Source organism: Pyrgilauda ruficollis, unplaced genomic scaffold (assembly GCF_017590135.1).
Source record: "Pyrgilauda ruficollis isolate IOZ18807 unplaced genomic scaffold, ASM1759013v1 scaffold25, whole genome shotgun sequence".
NCBI classification, from domain to species: domain Eukaryota; kingdom Metazoa; phylum Chordata; class Aves; order Passeriformes; family Passeridae; genus Pyrgilauda; species Pyrgilauda ruficollis.
Window position 1 is genome coordinate 8,561,825 of NW_024523822.1, and position 19,255 is coordinate 8,581,079.

General features: G+C 37.4%; 1 protein-coding gene across 8 annotated transcripts in view; it reads left to right on the top strand.

The window, feature by feature from the left end:
* VPS13B (vacuolar protein sorting 13 homolog B) overlaps positions 1–19,255 on the top strand; it is a 429,893-nt gene that overhangs the window by 370,898 nt on the left and 39,740 nt on the right. For all 8 annotated transcript variants that reach the window (XM_041470605.1, XM_041470603.1, XM_041470604.1 and 5 more), the window contains 3 exons: positions 3,341–3,522; positions 5,303–5,652; positions 11,724–11,885. In XM_041470605.1, the coding sequence (XP_041326539.1) occupies positions 3,341–3,522; positions 5,303–5,652; positions 11,724–11,885 (694 nt within the window). The remainder of the gene's footprint in view (positions 1–3,340; positions 3,523–5,302; positions 5,653–11,723; positions 11,886–19,255) is intronic.

Here is a 19,255-nt window from a genome sequence, read left to right on the forward strand (position 1 = left end):
TTTTGTCACATTCCTGCATTAGCATGATGTGCCAAACACAAAGCAGTAGAATCTGGTTCTTCCTCTTCTTTCACAGCTGAAAAATTGTGGACAGTCCACACTTCACTTTGTAGGTCCAAGGAAGCCAAGAAATGTGGGGGTGTTTTTGTATTGTATTCACTTGATGAACAAATTTTTGTTTCACAATCACATCTTCTTCTGATATTAATGTTCCTACTGTTGTTTACCAAGACTTAATAGAAATTTTCCTGTATTTTCAGTTAACACTGCTTTATTTGCTGTTTGTGTACAGCATGTGATAAAGGGCTGCATTTTTTTATTTTTGTGCTCTCTGCAAAGTTAAAGGAGAAAGTGGCAGTGCGGCAGGTCTGATGGAAGCCTGCCTAGGCAAAAATTTTAAATGGGATTCAATTTCAAATCATGGTAGTGATCTAAAAATCATCCAAATCATCCATGGGTCATGGTAGTGACTACAGTTCATCTTGAAAAACTGTTTATTTATATTATGACTTTTTATTATAGTAGGGTTTTTTTAAAGAAAATACTATAATAACTCAATTACTGCTTTTAGTATATTTTGTGCTGTAGCTGACTTATATTGTTATTGTATTCTTATTTTCATAATGACATGGTGGCTATAATTCAGAATATGGTTTCTGGTTGAGTAAAATTCAAATGGACCCCCTCACAGATAAAACAATTACACTTCAGAAAAAGTCTGGGCAGATGGGAAAACAGTGGTGAAAGATCTTGTTGCAATTCTTTTCAAATGGTTCCTAGAAGGCTACTTTCTCTCTATAGAGATTTTACCTTCTAAACCGTGGTTTAGGATGCACTGCCCTGCTCCTCTCAGTCCTGCACTGCCAGCACTTGTCCCTCCCTGGCAGGGGAGAGGATGCAAGGCCAGTTCTGTCCCATGGGGCAACTTTGTCCCACCCTCATTTGCTATTTCTCTCTTGTTAAGTTTTTAAGCATCTGGTTGGACTCTTGAATTTTGCAGGGTTTCAGTGTTGGGCCTTTTTTTGGTTTCTAAGGTGGCTCCATCAAGAAATAAAAAGCAGCTTTGAATCTTTTTGTTCCCAACATTTTAACTTACTGAGTATTACCTCTCTGTGGTCTGTTGCTTGTGGGGCAGAAAAAATTGAGAAAAATTTGGCTAAATGATTTACATTATCTCCCTGGTGTGAAGCTCCTGCCACATTTCCTTCTGCATCAAGCATGTTCTGTTGCTCTGTCATCATGGTGTTTATGAGTGAGAAACTACAGAAGTTCCACCACAGTAAAATGCTCAATAAATGAAAAGCAGATATATAAAATTTTGCTCAATAATAAATTGGAAGGTTTTATTTGGTTTTTGTGCTATGAAAATAGGCATCTCCAAAATACATCAAAAGAAATAAAAATGCTTAGTCCCTGATAGATGAGTCAAGAAATAGGTTTCTGAGGGCAATAAATATATATTGTCAGAATAAACCTCAAATATCAGAAATAAATTTCCTTCCTCTTTACTGCAATCAGTGTTACAGCTGCTCATGAAATCAAGTCTTAATTCAGAATATCAAAGTGCAATTAGTTTTTTTTAAAGTTCTTCATAGTTTGGTTAACATTTGTTTGCTCTCATCTACCCCAACAGAAAACTGTTTTCATTTCATATGCTCCTAAATTTGTTTCTAATCAAAATGTGGCAAGCAAAACATCTTAAAATATTAATAGATATTTTGAAAGAACTAACCAGTTTTTCAGATTCAAAAGCACTTAGTTGTCTAAATCAGCATATGAGTTTTTGTCCTTTTGGATTTGGTTCCTTCCTTTGTTCCAGCAATCTAAGAAATATCCATGGCAGACAGAGCAAAGTAAAGCATCCTATTTCTCTGTTATGCAGTCCCATAGAGATTTTATCATGTGAACACAAAGAATAATTTTATTTCCAAAGGTGCCAGTTCTCAAAAGGCATACAGCACTGGTTTTGGAATGCAAACGAGCAATTTAAACAGGTAAAGAAGCACAGGAAAGCTGCTAAAATTCTGATTAAGTAATTTATCTTTCATACTTTCCTGACCTAATCTATTCTTAGTATCCTGGCATGATTCTTTGATAATTAGCTAATCTTCGTTGGGTTTTACTGCTGCATAAGTATTTTATGTCCACAAGCCTTAAGTTGGATTTAAGCTCTGTAAATAAATACTATACTAGATAGTTACTGCAGCACTAAATAATACTGATCCATTTACCTGTCCGTGGAATTCCATGCATTTGCAGATGAACATTTTCAGTACCTACTATATTTGTGCATAATTTTGAAGTAAATCACATTGCATGATGAAAAATCCAGTCCTAAAAGCTTAAGGTATGTTGCTTGGAAAACCATTGTTCAAATCTAAACTTCTGTGTGAATTTAAAATATCTTTAAAATGTTAATGGAATTGGATTTATGGTGCTTTATAAAAACTAATGACTTTCTGACAAAAATATTAAGTTGACCTTAGTCCAGCTTTCATTAAATTTTATTTTAAAAATCAAGATATTATTTGACTGAGGATGTGGTTGTAATTCTCTTGAATCAAGTCTAAACTTTTAAACTAAAACTCTTGAGAGCCAAACTTTAAATGGAATGAGAATAAGGAGCATTAAGGACAGTTTTTGCTAAATTGGAAAGTTTATTTGTACTTCTGTGGTGTCTTAGCAGGTTATAGAATTATGATGTAGTGTTAGTTCCTCTCAAGAGACTGAAAGATAATGCTTGGAAATTCATGGTGTTAGGAGCACAGCTATGAAAAAAAATCTGGAGGGTGGCACTTGAAATGTATAGTTAATATGTTAGTAAAGGGCTCCAGACTGAGCTTACAGTACTTGGAAATAATTTTTGAATCATGATTTTAGAGTGAGAAGGGCAAAGGAAATAAAGCTTACAAAGACTAGGGTTTCTTACGTAGAAGTAGTTTGATGGTTGCAAGTTGGTTTCCTTAAAATCAAGTGGAAAAAACCAAATTCTCTTGACCTTTCACCTCATTCTTATAGCTTTAATAACAATAATTACTCTGTTTAACCATTTCAACAATTATACCTGGCATATTTTGGTTTTATTTTCTGCAAATAGGCTTTGGGTTTGTGGTTCAAATATTTGTAAATTGAAAGTGTAGTTTGATAAAAGCATGGATGGATTGCAGTCTTGTCTGTTATGGTCTGCTTTGCAAAAAGTACAGACACTGGCATGAGCAGTTAAAATAAAACCATGATGTTGTCTGTGTCAGAAAATGAGTATGGAACATCCTCAATTCTGCTGTAAAGCTGCAAAATCCTGGAAGTGCTGAAGTACTACTTTGTTACCTTCCTTCTGCAGCTCAGAAAGTGAATCTGGCTCCCAAAGCGTGTGCGATCAGCTTGTGACTCCCACGGCATTAGCGGCTTGCACCAGGGTTGACTCCTGTTTTACTCCTTGGTTTGTGCCATCACTGAGTGTGCTGATCCAATTTACCTGTTTGGAAGTCCACCTATGCCACCATCTTGATCAACTTGGCACAGGTATGTACTGCTTTATGGAGAATAATAAAAACCTATAGTTCAAAGATGCTTCTTAAGCACTCTCCTGCTCTGTGTAGTCCCCAGTTCCTCATTCAAACAGGCATTCTTGCAACAAGCCATCACAACCAGCCACCAGTGGCTCAGGCTTCAGGGTGAAACCAATGACTTGTGTGCTCTGAGCCTGTCCACAGGGCTGGCAGTGAGGCTGGAAGAGCAGCCCCTTCCTGCCCCTGCAATGGGTAACTGTAGAAGCCGTCTGTTTGCCATAGTCTGATTAGGGACAGCAGGTGCCACTTCACTTTTGAGCCATCTTAGTGAATGAATTTGATCTTTTCCATTTTCCAGTGTATTAACAGTACTGTTAAAATACTTGAAGATTTTGCAACCCGCTTAGTAAAAATTCCTTGGAAGAGCTCTGAGAACTGCAGATTTAAGTTATTTCAGTTATGATCACTTTTGGAGCTACATCTGGTTTTGTTCAGTGCTCTCTGTCATTGCATTAATGGCAAATACATTCCAAGAGATCTTTAGATTATTGTCTGATTTTCAAATGCCAGGAATGCTTTCTATGGAAGATAGGCAAACTTCTGGGATAATTTTGACTAGGACAGCTTTCTTTGTGTGTAGTTTTTGTGTTTCTTGCAAGTATTATAATATATTCATTATCAAATCATCCCAAGACTGACATTCAATGACTAGCAAATCATTTCTTCTCTGTCAGCTACCTCTGTCAGTACGTAATCTTCCTCACTATTCCTTCACTCCAATTTCAGATGCTCAGTCTTAAAAATTACATATACTGGAAAAGGCAAAAATCAGATTGAAATCAAACGCAGCTGTTTTATTTCTCAACAGTGACTGAGCTTATGCTGTTGTTACCGTTGTTACAGCATCTAAAGGCTTTAAGTTTTGAGGCTCCTTTGTGCTATGTTATACACAAAGGGAGCACAAAAGTTGTTGTATCCATTGCAGTTTGTAGAATAACAGGGCTTGATCCTGGACAGGGATGAGTGTTTTGGTTCCAGATCTGTAGAGCGCTGGAGCATATGCTAATTTTAAGCATGTGAATAGTTCCAGCAACATAAATAATAGCATCAATGGAAATATTCACATGCTTAATGTTACACAAGGGCTGTACGTGCCTTGCAGTGTCTGCTGCCTCAGTGCTCAGCACTTTGCACGACTGAGACTTCAACGAATGCGATAAGATCTTCTTTGTGATACGTTTCTCATGCTTTAGTCTTAGGATACTGTTTTGTTTCATTTCTAGTATTATGGGGTAGTATGTCACATTTCAGTGGGTTTGTGGTCTTGAACTGTCCATAACTGCAAAAAAGACAACTTCCAATGTGGAGCCTGTTGGCCTGCATAGTCACATGTCAGCAAATACTGTATTGCAAATTTTTATTGTGGTTGTAATGTGCTATGAGTGGAATATCATATACACCTACTGTAGCAAAAGTTCCCCCAGAAATATGGTCCCTGTTCCAAATAGGTGCCAATCTGAAGCATTGAGCAGTGTGCAGATAAAGCAGTTTCGCAGGCTGGTTTATTTACCATGAAAAGATTTTGTTCTGCAGATACTTTTTGTTTGCAGCTGCTATTAATTATGATACTGTTTTACATCAAACAAACAGTGTGAACAGGATTCATTTCAGAAATGTCAACTCTTTGATAGATGTACTTGTTTTCATCTTTACGTACAAGCAGTAAAAACACAATTTAGAAAAATATAAAGAGTGCAGCAATGGTTCTAGTCTTGTTTTCTTTTACTTTTCAGCACCACCAAAGTTTCTTCAGCCATTTTTATCTGATAAGAACATGCCATCTGAACTAGAATACATGATAGTTTCCTTTGATGAGCCTCACGTATATCTTCGTCAGTGGAATGATGAGTCGGTGTTCCAGGAGATCCAGTTTTCGACTCAAGCTGACTGTAAACTTCTGGAGTGTCGAAATGTGACCATGCAAAGTGTTGTGAAACCTTTCAAAATCTGGGGGCAGATTGCAGTTTCCAGCAGCACAGCAGGCAGGCTGTTCGACTGCACGATAATGGTTGACCCTATTTTCATCAGCTTTGGCCAATACGCACTTCATTCTCTAAATACAGCAATTCAAGCTTGGCAGCAGGTATGCAAACACAATAATGAGAAAAAATATAGTTACTGTGATTAATTCAATAGCAAATTAGAATGTCAACTGCTTTTATTAAAATATTTCAAGATGTAAAAGCCCTAACATATACTGAAATTGTTTTTTCCTAACTAGCATTAATTCTGCAATAGCAATGAAGATTAAGAAAAAGGTATGTAAAGGTAAATGTAGCCAGAACAGCCTGAATTTCACTGAAGCTACATGGATTCATATCAGAATAATCAAAACCCTGGTCTTGAAATGCAAAATAATCCATTAATTTATTAAACGGTGAGTGTCTTTTCATGATACATCAGCTCAGCTCAGTCTGAGCAACAGCACATATTGTTTCCAGCTACTACTTCCATCCTTATTGAAGTTCAACACTAGTTTCACGTTACATTCTGTGCAAGCAGCATTAATGGCTGAAGCCAGTCCCAGTATAAGAGCATTGCTTCTGCAATGACCCCTCAAAGGCCTGTAATTCCCTGACTTCACTATAGCCTTGAAATCAAATCATTCTCTTCATCTGCCTGAAGACCTATGTGGAGCCTGGGAATTAATTACCTATCATGGCACTACAATAACAAAGCCCCCAAAAAAGGATAAAACATCTGTTTTATATCAAAAAATTCTTTTTTAAGGGCATTCCATGGTTTTCTTGTTGCAAAAGGACATTCATAAAACAAGATCTAGTGTGATTTAAATCTTCACAGCTGGCTCAAATATCAATGTGAACAAAAATCTTTGTAGCTCCAATTTCTGTTTTTTGTCATATTTTGAACAATGCTTTTAATAAAAAACAAACATAGAAAGTATAAGAGAGTCCTTGTAGGCTGTTTAAACCCAAAATATTTCTGACTTAGTACTAGTCCCTCATCTAAGACATGTGTGGCAACTACTGCAAAATGGCCTTCAGAAAGGTCAGTTTCCTCTTAGGATGGGGGAAAAAAAGATCTCTCAGACATAGCTATACATATAAATAAAATATGGTGCATAAATATTTAAATGTTTTAAACCACATCACAGTGTGAATGACTGACTGACTACTCTGTGCCTTGAAGGAATATTTTGAGTTGAAAAAAATGGAATTGTATATTTGATTAAGTAGAGCCATATGTCGCATGGTATATTGCTGACAGGTACATTCTATGAATAGTTGGTACTGATTTATACATGGATTTGGCAATGTTAACATGAGCCACAGGAGGATATAATTCTGTAATTGTTGCTGTAATTTTCTCGTTTCCTCTCATGTCAGGGGTACTTGCCACCATGTTCTGATGTGGTGGGTATCTAGCCCAGAGTATTTGAGATTAAAAACTTGCATCGCTTTGAAATTAGGGAACAGTTAACACACAAGTGGGTTCAAAATAGCTTATTAAATTTATTGTTGCCAAGATGTTTTTTTATGTGACTTTACCTCCAGTTTGAAGGGGTTTGCATGCCCTGAACAGAGAGGGAATACATTTCCCAATAATAAGCATTGTTTGATGTCTGCTGTTCACACAAAATGAAGTATAAAAGCTGCAACTAGAAGCATGAATTTAATAACCAGGAAGGGTTATTTGAATTCTCCACATATTTTTTACTGGATTAAAATCTGCAACAAGTGATGTTGGAGTCAGTAGGCAGACAGATGAAGCATAAAACAATTTGGCCATGCACCTTTAGGTCAGGAGTCTGGAATTAACAGAAGCCTCTGTCAGTATCTTTGTTTCCTAGATATGGACTGATTTTTGTTGTTGTTGTTGCTGTTCTTTTTTGGTGGGGTTTTTTTTTGTTGGTGGGGTTTTTTTAAATTAAGTAATGGTGGGCATTTTGAAAGTACATTAAGCCTAAAAAAATACCAGGCTTTATACTTCTAAGTCACATGCTGAAAATCTTAGAGGATTAGCACTTTTTGAAAACAGTTTCCCCTTTTGACATATTTCACTGTCTGATCTGAAATTCCTGTTTAACTACAAGCAGTAACTGGCTAATGCACATCTAAAGACAAAGCTAGAGTAATGGGTTTAATAATTAAAGACCTGGGCAAGGAACTTCAATATTGTTATTAATTTAGTTTTATTATTTAATCATAACACAGGGACTACCAAATGAGATAGAAAATGCATGTTTCCTGTGAAGATAATTGGTGGAGCGTGTGGTATTTTTTTCCCTTTATTAGGGCATTTAAGCCTTCATGAATTGTTTTACATCCTTATTGTTTTGAGATATCTAGAGACAGAGGTCAGCTGAGACAACAGCTCCCCAGGTATGGTACAAAGTGTTATTTCTGGGAAAAAGTTTTTCCTTTGTGGTCTCACATGAACCAGGCATTGCAACTCTTTTCCCAAACTCCTCAGAAGTTAGAAAATCTCCTGTTTTAAACCTGTTTTAGACCACTGGAACTTCTTTTCCTCAAGGTCTGCTGGGTGCTTAACCTTTCTGTTGGCAGTTGCTTAAGTTTTCTTAATGAACTGCATCAGTCCAAATGCCAAATCAGTCCAAATGCCAGATCAGTCCAAAGTCCAAATCTGTGATCTGTGATCACAGTGGTTTCCCCATCTTTCTACATTAAGCACAAAGAACAAAGGAAAAAGGATACAGAAGGTTTCTACCTGATAATGCCAGGGCATTGCTATGAGAGTGAAGTTTAAAGAATCCTAAGGAAAATGTTCTTTTCTCTTAGAGAGCCTGCAAGGGAGACAAATTGCAGAAGACTTTCTGTGGAAAAAAAAAAAACATTACTAGGTGATATTTTGTATCTGTGTGGACTTGAGAGGGGGAGAAAAAGCTTGTACAAGTCTTTGGTAGCTTGTGAAGCACAAAGAAAAAAAACTTTGTGCATATGAAGAGGCCTAGGCTTTTACGGTGTGGGTTTGAAATAGCTGTGAGCTAAGACACAAGCAAAAAGTCCTGAGACTGAAAAAGCCTGGTGACTAGTATTATGTGGGATGTTTTCCCCCCTCTCTGAATAGAATTCACAAAATATTTGAAAGACCAATAAATGAGAGACACTTTCCAGGCCTCTCTGAGAGAAAATAACAGCTGAAAAAATGATCTAAAGAGGGGCAGGAAATTGTCCCTCAGGAACTGACCCTAATCTGTATCTGATTCAGGCTGTTAATCTTTTGCTGATTCTTTTGATTTGCTGTTTTAATTCAGAGAGGTTTTTTTCCTAATCCACACTTAGGTGTTTTCAGCTCCTGGTGTCATCATTCAGCCCTTCAACATCATTGCCACACAAATGGCCTGGTTCTATTTGGTTTTATTTGCCTGGTTTCTCTAGACATTCTTTTATCAATTAAGATTTCTTCACTGCATCCTTTTCATGGGTGTCCAGTGGATAGTTGCCACATGGAGCTAAAGCATCCTCAGGCTTCCTTGATGTTCCTTCAGTGATCTGTTGTTACTAAGACTGGAGGCATCAGTAGCTTTCTCTCAAGCCTAGCAGTACAGAGCAATGCCCTGTTATGCAAATCTTGGTGTTTCCTTGGTTAAAACTTTGGAACTATTATAAAATGGAACCTAAAATACCTCTTTCACTTAACTTCGAGAACTGTTGTTGTTAAAAGCATTGAATTCTAGTAACAAATCTAGCTTTCAAGTCATTCATCAGCACCAAAATGTGTGCAAGTGTATTAATAATTCCTGATAGGATAACATTCCCCATGCAGAAGTTAGAAGTTCTATGCATGCCAAAAACTCGCTGGATTCTCTTTTCCCTCTGGGAAATGCAAAAACCTACAGTTTGTATTTGCTTACTTGAAACTAGGTTAGCTACTAAGTAAAAAGAAAGAAGTTCATCATCTTATGACATTGTTCTTTCAATGTCTGTGTATCAAGAAAATGTATTGGAGTGAAAAGAAAAGCCTTTTCTTAAGTTCCCCTGAGGTTGTGTATAGGTTTGACTCTAACAACATACTGAGCTCTATGAATAGTAAATCCTCCCTTTTAAAAAGAACATTTTGCAAAGCTGTAACAGGAAAATACATATATTTGCGGTATACTTAAGGGTATGTGGGTATGGCAGCTTGACAGTAAAATGTCATAGATCCTCCACTGAAAAATGCCAAAATAAACTCTGCACTCACTGTAAATGTCAGCCTTTAGCACACTCTGATCTGCTACTGAATGTGATACAGACATACTGCTCTGTAGAGTTTTGTTGCTTGGAAGCGGTGCAGTTTTGGTTATGCTCACCTGGCTCCTGTTTCACAAAAGATACCTGATCTTATGCAGAAGAAGTAACGAGACTTGGGAAGAAGTTTTAACTTGAATATTCTCATGCTGAAGTATTCCTAGGGTGTATAGTATTTGCACAAACATTCCCAGACAATCATTCTGACATTCAGTTACAAAAGGAATTACAACCTGCCTTGATTAAGTACAAAGAGGCAACAAACTGAAACACAGGAAGTTACATCTGAGCATCATGAAAAACATCTTAACTGTGAGGGTGACCAGTCACTGGAACAGATTGCCCAGGGTGGTTGTGAAGTCTCCTCCTTTGGAGATATTTAACAGCTGCCTGTATGGAATCCTGTGCAGCTTGCTTCAGGTAAACCTGCTTTAACAGGGGCATTGGACTTGGTGGCCTCCGGAGGTTCCTTCTATCCCCAGACATCCTGTAAATTCACCTTAGTTTCTTCTGGAGACACAGTAGTGAACATGCATTCAAGGATGCTAAAGTGGACATACATTGCACACTTCACTTCTCAGAGAAACTTCCATGTGCATCACCTGGTAATGTGCTACAAGCAATGCACCAGACTGGTTTTCAAGGATGACTAAGGCTGCATAGGGATCTATGAGGAAATATTTCTCTCCCTCTTGTTTGATCTCTGAATTTCTGCAGGCTTCCAGGCACATTGTTATCAAAGGGCTAAGGGATCCATATGATTAAAGGCAGGGAAGGTGCTAGCTTTGTAATGTCCATTTAAAAGGTCCCCTGAGAGAGCAAGCAGAAGGGGAAGCAGAATCAGCTCTCATAATCCATGGAGGTTTCATAAGTTAGAGAAAACATCATGGGAAGAAAGAATGAGAAACAAGTAGCTTAGCTGTGTTGTGAAGAGAAAAATATTGTCATAACAGTGTGCTAGGAAAGATGGGTCAGTAAAACCACAAGAAGGTGAATATTTTGAGTTAGAACAGTTAAATTGCATAAAGACTATCCAAATATTGGTTTCTTTGAGTAATTGTTGCAGTTGCTAGATAGTTGCTTGTAAGTGGAATGTGCCAGCCCACACATGACTAGGGCAGAAATATATGAGAGATGGTCTCCAAATCAAATTGTCAGTCACACTTTGACCTCTCCCATACAGGGGATTATAGCTCGTGCCTTCAGAGGTAGAAGACCTGTAGCTGTGGCAATTTTTATGATTGTCATATAGTCTCATTGTGCCAACAGAGTGCCAGCAGTCAGACGAAAAGCAGCAAGAGAGGGATGGAAAGATGCTGGGGAAAAAATATTGTAAAATCTAAAATACTTTTTTTTTTTCCTATTAAGTGGCACGATACGTGTTCAAATCAACCTCATGGAGCTGTGAAAATACTCTACTCAATACTCTACTCTCCTTTTTTTCCTTTAGTTGTCTTTTCAAGTGATGTGGTATCAGGAAAGAGGGAATCTTCTACTGATCCACAGCAATATTTCAAAGTAGAAGCAGGGGCTGGGGAAGAGGAACTGTAAACCTGTTGGCCTGAGAGCTCAGTTGTCAAGCACTGAGAAACCTCTTCATGCCTCTCTGCTCAGCCTCTTGTACCCTGTCTGCCCTATGTAACCTCATTTCCCACTGAATTTAATGTGGTTGAAATTTTTTACCCAAATTAGAAAATTTAGTTTTATTGCAGTTTTAAATCTTTAAGGTTTGCATTACAGAAACATAAAGTAAAATATTTTAAGTCTTAGGATATATTTTGTCAACCCAGAAACTAAATTTTGCAGAGATTACTATGAGGCCAAAGCTAAAGGAAGAGATCTTGCATTTCTGTGTTGTAACAGTCGCCACTGGGCAGGCAGCTGCCAAATGTTCTGCAACTGACATTGATTCTTCCTGGCTCTCATATCCCTTTCCTTTCAGAACCGATGTCCTGAGGCAGAGGAGTTTGTCTTCAGCCATTTCGTGATCTGCAATGACACCCAGGAGACGCTGAGGTTTGGCCAGGTGGATACTGATGAGAATATTTTGCTGGCTACTCTCCACAGTCACCAGTACAGCTGGCGCTCGCACAAGTCCCCACAGGTATGGCAGAAACAGCCCTTCCAGGGCAGCACTTGATGCTGGTGATGCCTTCATGCACTGATTCTTTGATTTTCGCTGTGGTCTCAACCATCTCTAAAGCTCCAATTCCTTCAGGAGTCACACACTGGGGCTGCAACACAGAGAAAAGGTAAACAAAGTACGAGGAAAGCCAGAAGTCTTTAAAAGTTGCTGGAGGGTAGAACTGGATGTGCACTTTTTGTAAAACAAAGCAGTTGTGTGAAGCTTCTGAAAAAAGGAAAGACAAGTTGCCAGGTTTCTATAACTAAGTGATCCGTGTTTCCTGAGATGTACATTAGAGATTTGGGGAATTTTTTTAACCAATTGTTTTTACCAGAAGCATCTGTTCACTGAAATTGTTTGCAGAACAGGATCAAACTGGACAAAGCTCTCAACTTAGTGCTTCCCTTAGAAAAGATTTGAAATTGTCAGAAACACCCTACCTATATAGTTTAAATAATACAGTTTCTGGGTTTTTGGATTTTTTGTTTTAAGGATAAACACTGAACCTGAAATAAAATGCTTTTAAACTATCAACAGGAAGTATTTCAATGAAACTATGGAATCATTTAAGTTGGAAAGACCTTTAAAATCACTGAGTCCAACCCAATACATGACAGTAGACCATGTCCCTGTGTGCCACATCTTTTAAAGACGCAGGCATGGTGACTCAGCCATTCCCTGGGCAGCCTGTTCCAATGCTTGACAACCCTGACCATGAAGCAACTTTTCCTAATATCCAATCTAAACCTTCCTGGCATAACTTGAGGCCCATTTCTTTTTGTTCTGTTACTTGTTACTTGGGAAAGGAGACCAACACTTGGGAGGTAGTAAAAAATAGACTTCTTGTCTTTCTTTGTTCAAGACAGGACAAGAGCTTAAATCTAATTTAAAAAGTGTTTGTGAAACAGCAAACCCATTTCTTCTCTTTTCTTAGTATATACCCAGCTCCTGCTGAGTAGGAAACTACAGAGCTGTGCCACCCCATTTGCTGAGCAGTAGTCCTGCCCTGAAAAATTACTAAAACTTTAACAGATCCTAGGAGGAATGTAGTGAATGGGAGTTCCTAACTCCTCTAGAGCTCTTGGAAATGCTAGTCTTAGCATGTGAGAAAAAAGGCAAATTTTGAATTGTAATTCTAAACAGGAGTTGTGCCCACTTGCACTGCTGACAAGTTTCAAGTTACACTGGGAGGCAGAGATGGCAAATTTACTGTGGTTTTCATTCACATGTCAGCTGATGGATATGCAAAACTACTGAATTTTACATGAATGTGGTAATCTGTGCAGAGCAAATTCTGCCAGAATAAACAATTGCAGTTGACACTGAAGTCAGGACATAAGTTAAGAGGAAGCCAAGCTCATAAAGGACCATCTTAGCCCAGCAACAGAGGAACTGTTGTAAAAAGTGTGTGCTGGTGTAATAGTGACAGAGAGAGGCCTTTGGGGACTTCGAGACTCTGGAGTAGTGTGTGTCCCTTTCCATGTTTTAAAAGAAGACACATTTTCTCATACACACAAAACACCTGTGATGCCCTATCCCACAGGTGAGCAAACCAAGTGCTCTGTGCAGCTGAGCATGTGTCAGAGTCTGGGACAACATTCCCACTCATCAGGTGACATAGGATTACAGTTGTTGTAATTCCCCTTGGTTGTGTGAGAGAGAAAGAAAGTTAACTAAGTGTAACCTATAACTCATAACCAATTATCACTTGCATTTGTAGCAACCACCCAAAATTAAATTTAAACCTTTTCATAAATACGTGGAAGAAGAAGAAGAAGGAAATATTTAAAGTAACGTAAATAAACCCAGAACTAAGTAAGGCTTTCCTCTTAAAAAGTTCTTGCATTCATTTTCTGGTTACTTACCTAAAATTACTCGGTTGCAAGAATCCTCATTTTAGATAGATCTACTAAAGTTGTAGTTCTGAGTATGGTGTGTATTCATTAATGGTACAAACTGGAAGGAGTTTTTAAAATGAAGATTATCTCAAGCAATTGAAAAGTTGAAGAACCAAAACAACAGCTCATTACTGATACTTTCTCTTAGTTGCAACTGAACTGCTAAAAACCACCATCAGAATAAATGGCATTAGACATCTAACACCTGGAAAACTGAAACTGTGCTTTCAGTCACACACTTGAGCAGTGCAAAACATTCCTTTTTCATGGCTGCTATGTAAGTTTCTTATTAAATGAAAAACAAAAGTGCAGGATGAAAGGTGGAAAAGTCCATCAGAAACCCAAATTACACATAAGGCAGTGGGTGAGGTGACAATAGGAGCTTCAGATTCATTTTTCAGATATTCATTATTCAGCTAACAGTTGGTGATGTCAAAGGGTTTCCCCATTCTGTTTTGCTCTGATCAGATTTAGATTCACTGAAGAATTGGGCTGATAAAAAGTCAGGAGTATCATGATGGATTCCCGTGTCCCAGGAGAGGGCAAAGCTAACAGCTGACTCCTGACTCAGCCACACTGCTGGCCAGCAGGCTCTTCTAGCAGGGAGGTTCTACTTCCCTTGTCCCAACCTTTGGAATAATTTCAACACGATTTCTGCTCTCTTAACATTTTTAAACAGCCATGTCTTGCTGGGAAATATAGAGATTAAAAAAACAGCACGGAGGTAATTTCACTGAAACTATATGGGAGCACAGGTTTTCTACACACAGTTGAGATAGAAACACATTTTCTTTACAAAAGTCTTGTAAAGAGAGAACCTTGGCATTCTCCTGTAAGCCTATTCATTTGCCAATATGAGTCCACTGTAAATGCAGCATTCAGAATGGCAGTTCATCTAACCAGTACAATCCCTTGTCATTTTAAATAATAGAAAAAAGTTTGTTTAAATGTTATTACAAATGTTGTCATGTACATTTTTTTAATGATTAATACAAATCCTTGAAATGAAAACAACAACTCAAGACATCAGGTTGTCCCTTTTATACTGTGGCACTTTTCTAATTGTTTCCATGCAAAACTATCCAGCAGCTTGTTATCCAAAGGTCAGAATAATGCCCAAGCAAGGACAAACCCTCTGAGTGTCATATTCATGGAATGCTAGATGACTTCATAGTTATGAAATTATTTCATTTCTCATGATAATTCCTGACTTGCCAAGTTAGTGAATTTTAAGAACTCTGAGAGCAGATTGTAAGATAAATGTGAAATAATCCATACTTCTGGAGTCAGGGACTTCCCTCCAGGCATTAGTTCATACTTGACTTACTTGACTTACTCTTGGGGATAAAATGAGTTAGGACAAGGTCTTAGATACCACATTCTCTTACTGGGAAAGAAAACCAACTTGCACAACTTTGGCTGGCTCATGTTTCTTGTTACACAGGCACTAAGAAGCAGCGGTTGCCATGAAATACTTTATTTAACCTCTGCAAAATGTTTTTTTAGTATGGCAAGGCAGTTCAGTTAAATGAAAATAAATAGTTTTAAAAGGATTGTATTTCTTCTACATTCACATCAATAAAATTCTCCATTTTTCTTTTGCTAATTAAGAATAGAGATGTGGTAATTGACCATTTAAATTATTGGACACAATTAAATATATATACACCTAAATTATATATTTTTTATATATAATGCTTTATTTACATTTAGAATTAATTTTATTATTGATGAAACTATAGGTTAAAATTTTTTAAATTTCAACTTTTTTGTGTTACAAAAACAGCTACAGCACACCAAGGACTTGGATTTATCAGCTCTTGATGGTGTCCTTCCAACTGTTTGGCTTAACTTAAAGCTCCTTGCTTCCTTCATTTTTTCCTTGCCTGGATCCTTTACATTTCAGGGAGCCTAACCTTTCCCTTTTAACTTTCACTCTGATTCCTGCAAGTCTCGCTACTTTGGCTAAGATTTCAGTAATAAGTCTGAGGTCCGATGCTCACTCTTCTACACCACTCCATCCCCCCACATTTTCCTCAGATTTCACGAGGTTTTGGCCCCCCTTAGGGATAAGACACCCCCAACTGTATAGTCCCTTCAGAGTTGGGGTAGGTCCAAAACTGATGGTATTTGAGGCTTTAAGCAACTCTATCTAAAGCTGCCAGATTTTGTGAGTTCCTTTTGCAGATTTAATGAAAGTTGGAGGTCTGTTAGATATCATTAAAAGGGAAGAGAAGATACATCATTCCTGTGCTCTACAGACAGCACTGGCTCCTACATTATTATTGGATCAAGTCTGCACTCCTTATCTTGATCTTCACATTGTTTTGTGGGATGGGCCCCAGTTACATCAAAAGTCATGTTTGTCTCCAAGACAGCTGTGTTTTTTAGATGAACTGGAGCATATTATATGTAGGGTGAAACGCTGAAGTTAGAAGAGATGTGATCTTCCTAGTAATTCACTCAGAGTTAAGGAATTCTGTCTTGCAAGACAGTAGGCAATTGGAGGGTCCCACTAGGGATCACAGCAAATGTAAAAACCAGATATCCATGAGAGTCCCCTGAATGTATTCTGCAGAGATTGTTTGCTTATGAACAGACAGCAGAATTTGTCTGTAATGTGCTAGTTATTACTGTTGTTTTCCCCACACTCAAACTTCAGCAGACTCCTCTGAGGAAGCACAGAGTGATGGATTTAAGTTCATTTGTGTGCTTTCTATGCAAAACATAATGTTGCATAGTAGAAGTTTTTAGAAAGTAGCAGTTCTCAAACCTTTCTGTAGTCTCCTTCCAGGGTTACAGTAACAGTTACACATTATCATTTTTCATCATCTTTAACTTGAAGCAGCAGATATAATGGATAAAAAATCAGTTGCTATGTTGAATTGGGCAATGACTTCAATGAGAATGTGGGGATTAATAAAATATATTTATTTCTTATCAAAGTAAGTAAATATGCCTGAAATTGTGTCATTTTATTGCTACTTATATAGAATTTGAGGGAAAATATATCTATCATTTTTCTGGTCATACGCTTTCAAAGTCTTGAGCAGATACTAGTTCTGGTTAATACATTATTAGTACCTTCACTGGAACACATTTAAAATTTTTCTTATTTTAAATAGCGTGTCTGTGAACATAAATTCCAAATGTTATAAACATACTTTTTAAAGGCTACTGTAGTTTTACAAATAGCAAATTTACTATATAAGAACTTCCTCCTTGTTCTACCAAAAAAAAAAAAAGACTGGATCCACATTTTGATTCATGTCGCAGCAGGATCACAATTCATTGTTATTTACTTCCAAGTTGCTGTTCTTTCAGATATTCAGTTATATCATGTGAAAAATTACATTAACTACTCTGGGTTCAAACTTAGAAACGGTAACTTATATATCAGTTGTTATTGGGGTATTTTCCCATTTTACTGTTAAGGAATGCTACAGGTTCTCTGAACAATCTCTTGTACTTTACATAATCCTGCCCAGGTCATTAGAGAACAACATCAGGCAAAAAAAAACTGTATGTTATTTTATACTGTTCACACAGAGAGAAGAGTACTATTGCTTTTTTGGGGGGTCCTGCATTCTAAATCAATGCCTATACTGTATTACATGTAATTGAATTTCTAGATAATATCTGGGGCAGATCAGGATTAATATTATCCATGAACGTTTAGAATTTGGTTACTGTTTGTTAGCCAAAAGACTTTTCTGCAGTGTGTAGGGTGAGTTTGTACCTGTGAGGTTCAGGTCTGCTTCACAGGTAATGTTGAGGTTCACAACGTCTCCAGGAGCCCTCAGCATCAGAGTTTATCTGCCAAGTGTGACCTTTTTTCTACTAGCCAGCATGGGGGTGACGGAAATTGCCTTTTTCCATGCTCTGTACTGGCTTTCTGTCCTACAAGGGCCAGTGGCATAGAACTGGCCAGATTTCCCAGGTCACTTGAGAAAATGAAGCCAAAGTGAAGTTCAGGCTATTTTGGTGGCCACTGTGGCTGATGGTGTGCAGAATAAATATTTCATTCACTGTTTTTCCAAGTACTAGTTGCTTTTATTGTTGTGAATCCTAATCCTAGTCAAGAGTCTCCTTGTATTGTGAAAACACAGTAAAAAAAAAACAAATCAAACTTCTCCTTTAATTTTTCAATTAGAAATGTCTTTAGTTTTGAGTCTTAGAATTCAGCTCCCATCTCCAGAGCTACATTTCCTCAGTGCTGCTGCATTATCACAGCTTTTATTTTACTATCTTCTATCTTTTAAAATAACAGCTGCTTCCCCACCATTTACCAGGTCCTCACCTGATTCTTCCCAAACTCTCAGAGTTCATAGCAATTACCATTGTTCCCCCCAAAAAAACTTTTCCTAGTTTCACTTAGAAGACAAATACCATCTAAAGAACCTTGGCGAAACCAAGTTAAATCTGGTGAATCTACAAGCGAAGTAGAAATTAAGATTTGCATCACTAAGCATTTTGAGGGCTCAAGCTTTAAATTACATTACAGCTGGAAGTTGATGCCTTTTCTGGACAGGATAAATTCTTATTCTCACTTTTAATCCCCCATTTTAGTCCTCATGCTTTGTCATATGACACACAGCTTTATTTACTCAGATCATATCCTTCACTCACACATCTAGCTGAAAACCTAAGTAAATTTTGAGGAGCAAAATTTATCATGCCTCTTTTGTGAAGAGGCATGATAAAGACATTATTTTAAAGATAAAGTTTTCTAGCCATTTGCTCCAGTAAGAGCAGTTTCATCTTAATCTGCCTTCTTTCAGTTAATTCCTATTCCTCTCAAAACAGAAATCCATAGTGGCTAAGAATTACAAATCCAAACCCCAGCCAAGTCTAGTCAAAACAAAACTCTCTGGGTTATCTGCTGGTATATTTCCCTGACAGAAAATGCAGAAATCAAATATTTACAGGAATGAGTGCCTATCTTCACATATACAATAGGTAGTCTGTTTAAATTCTCTCTATGCTACAAATTTTCATTTATCAGTGGAGAGTATTTCTTAGAATGCTTTGAAGTCCATTTTTTTGTACGTTAATGCAATGAATTCTCTTTTCTCCTAATACATGTCCCATACCTAGCTATATTCATTGAACTTTTTTGAATAGTGTCTAATAAATTCTTAGAATTAGCATAAAGCTTGATCAATGAAAGAGTTAATGACAATTATTGCAAATCTTTAGTATCAGGTCACTTTAATACCTGTTTGGTCACAGTGAGGTGCAAATAAAACCAAGGTTCTGGGTTCAGTCCCTGTATGGGCCATTCACTTAAGAGCTGGACTTGATGATCCTTGTGAGTCTCTTCCAATTTAGAAAATGCTGTGACTCTGTAAATCTGTTTTCTGCTAAAATTATGCTAATGTCTGATTACTTAGTTCTCTAAAAGCACTGCCATTTTTATTTCCTGCCATATGTTTCTGCATCATTTAGTGT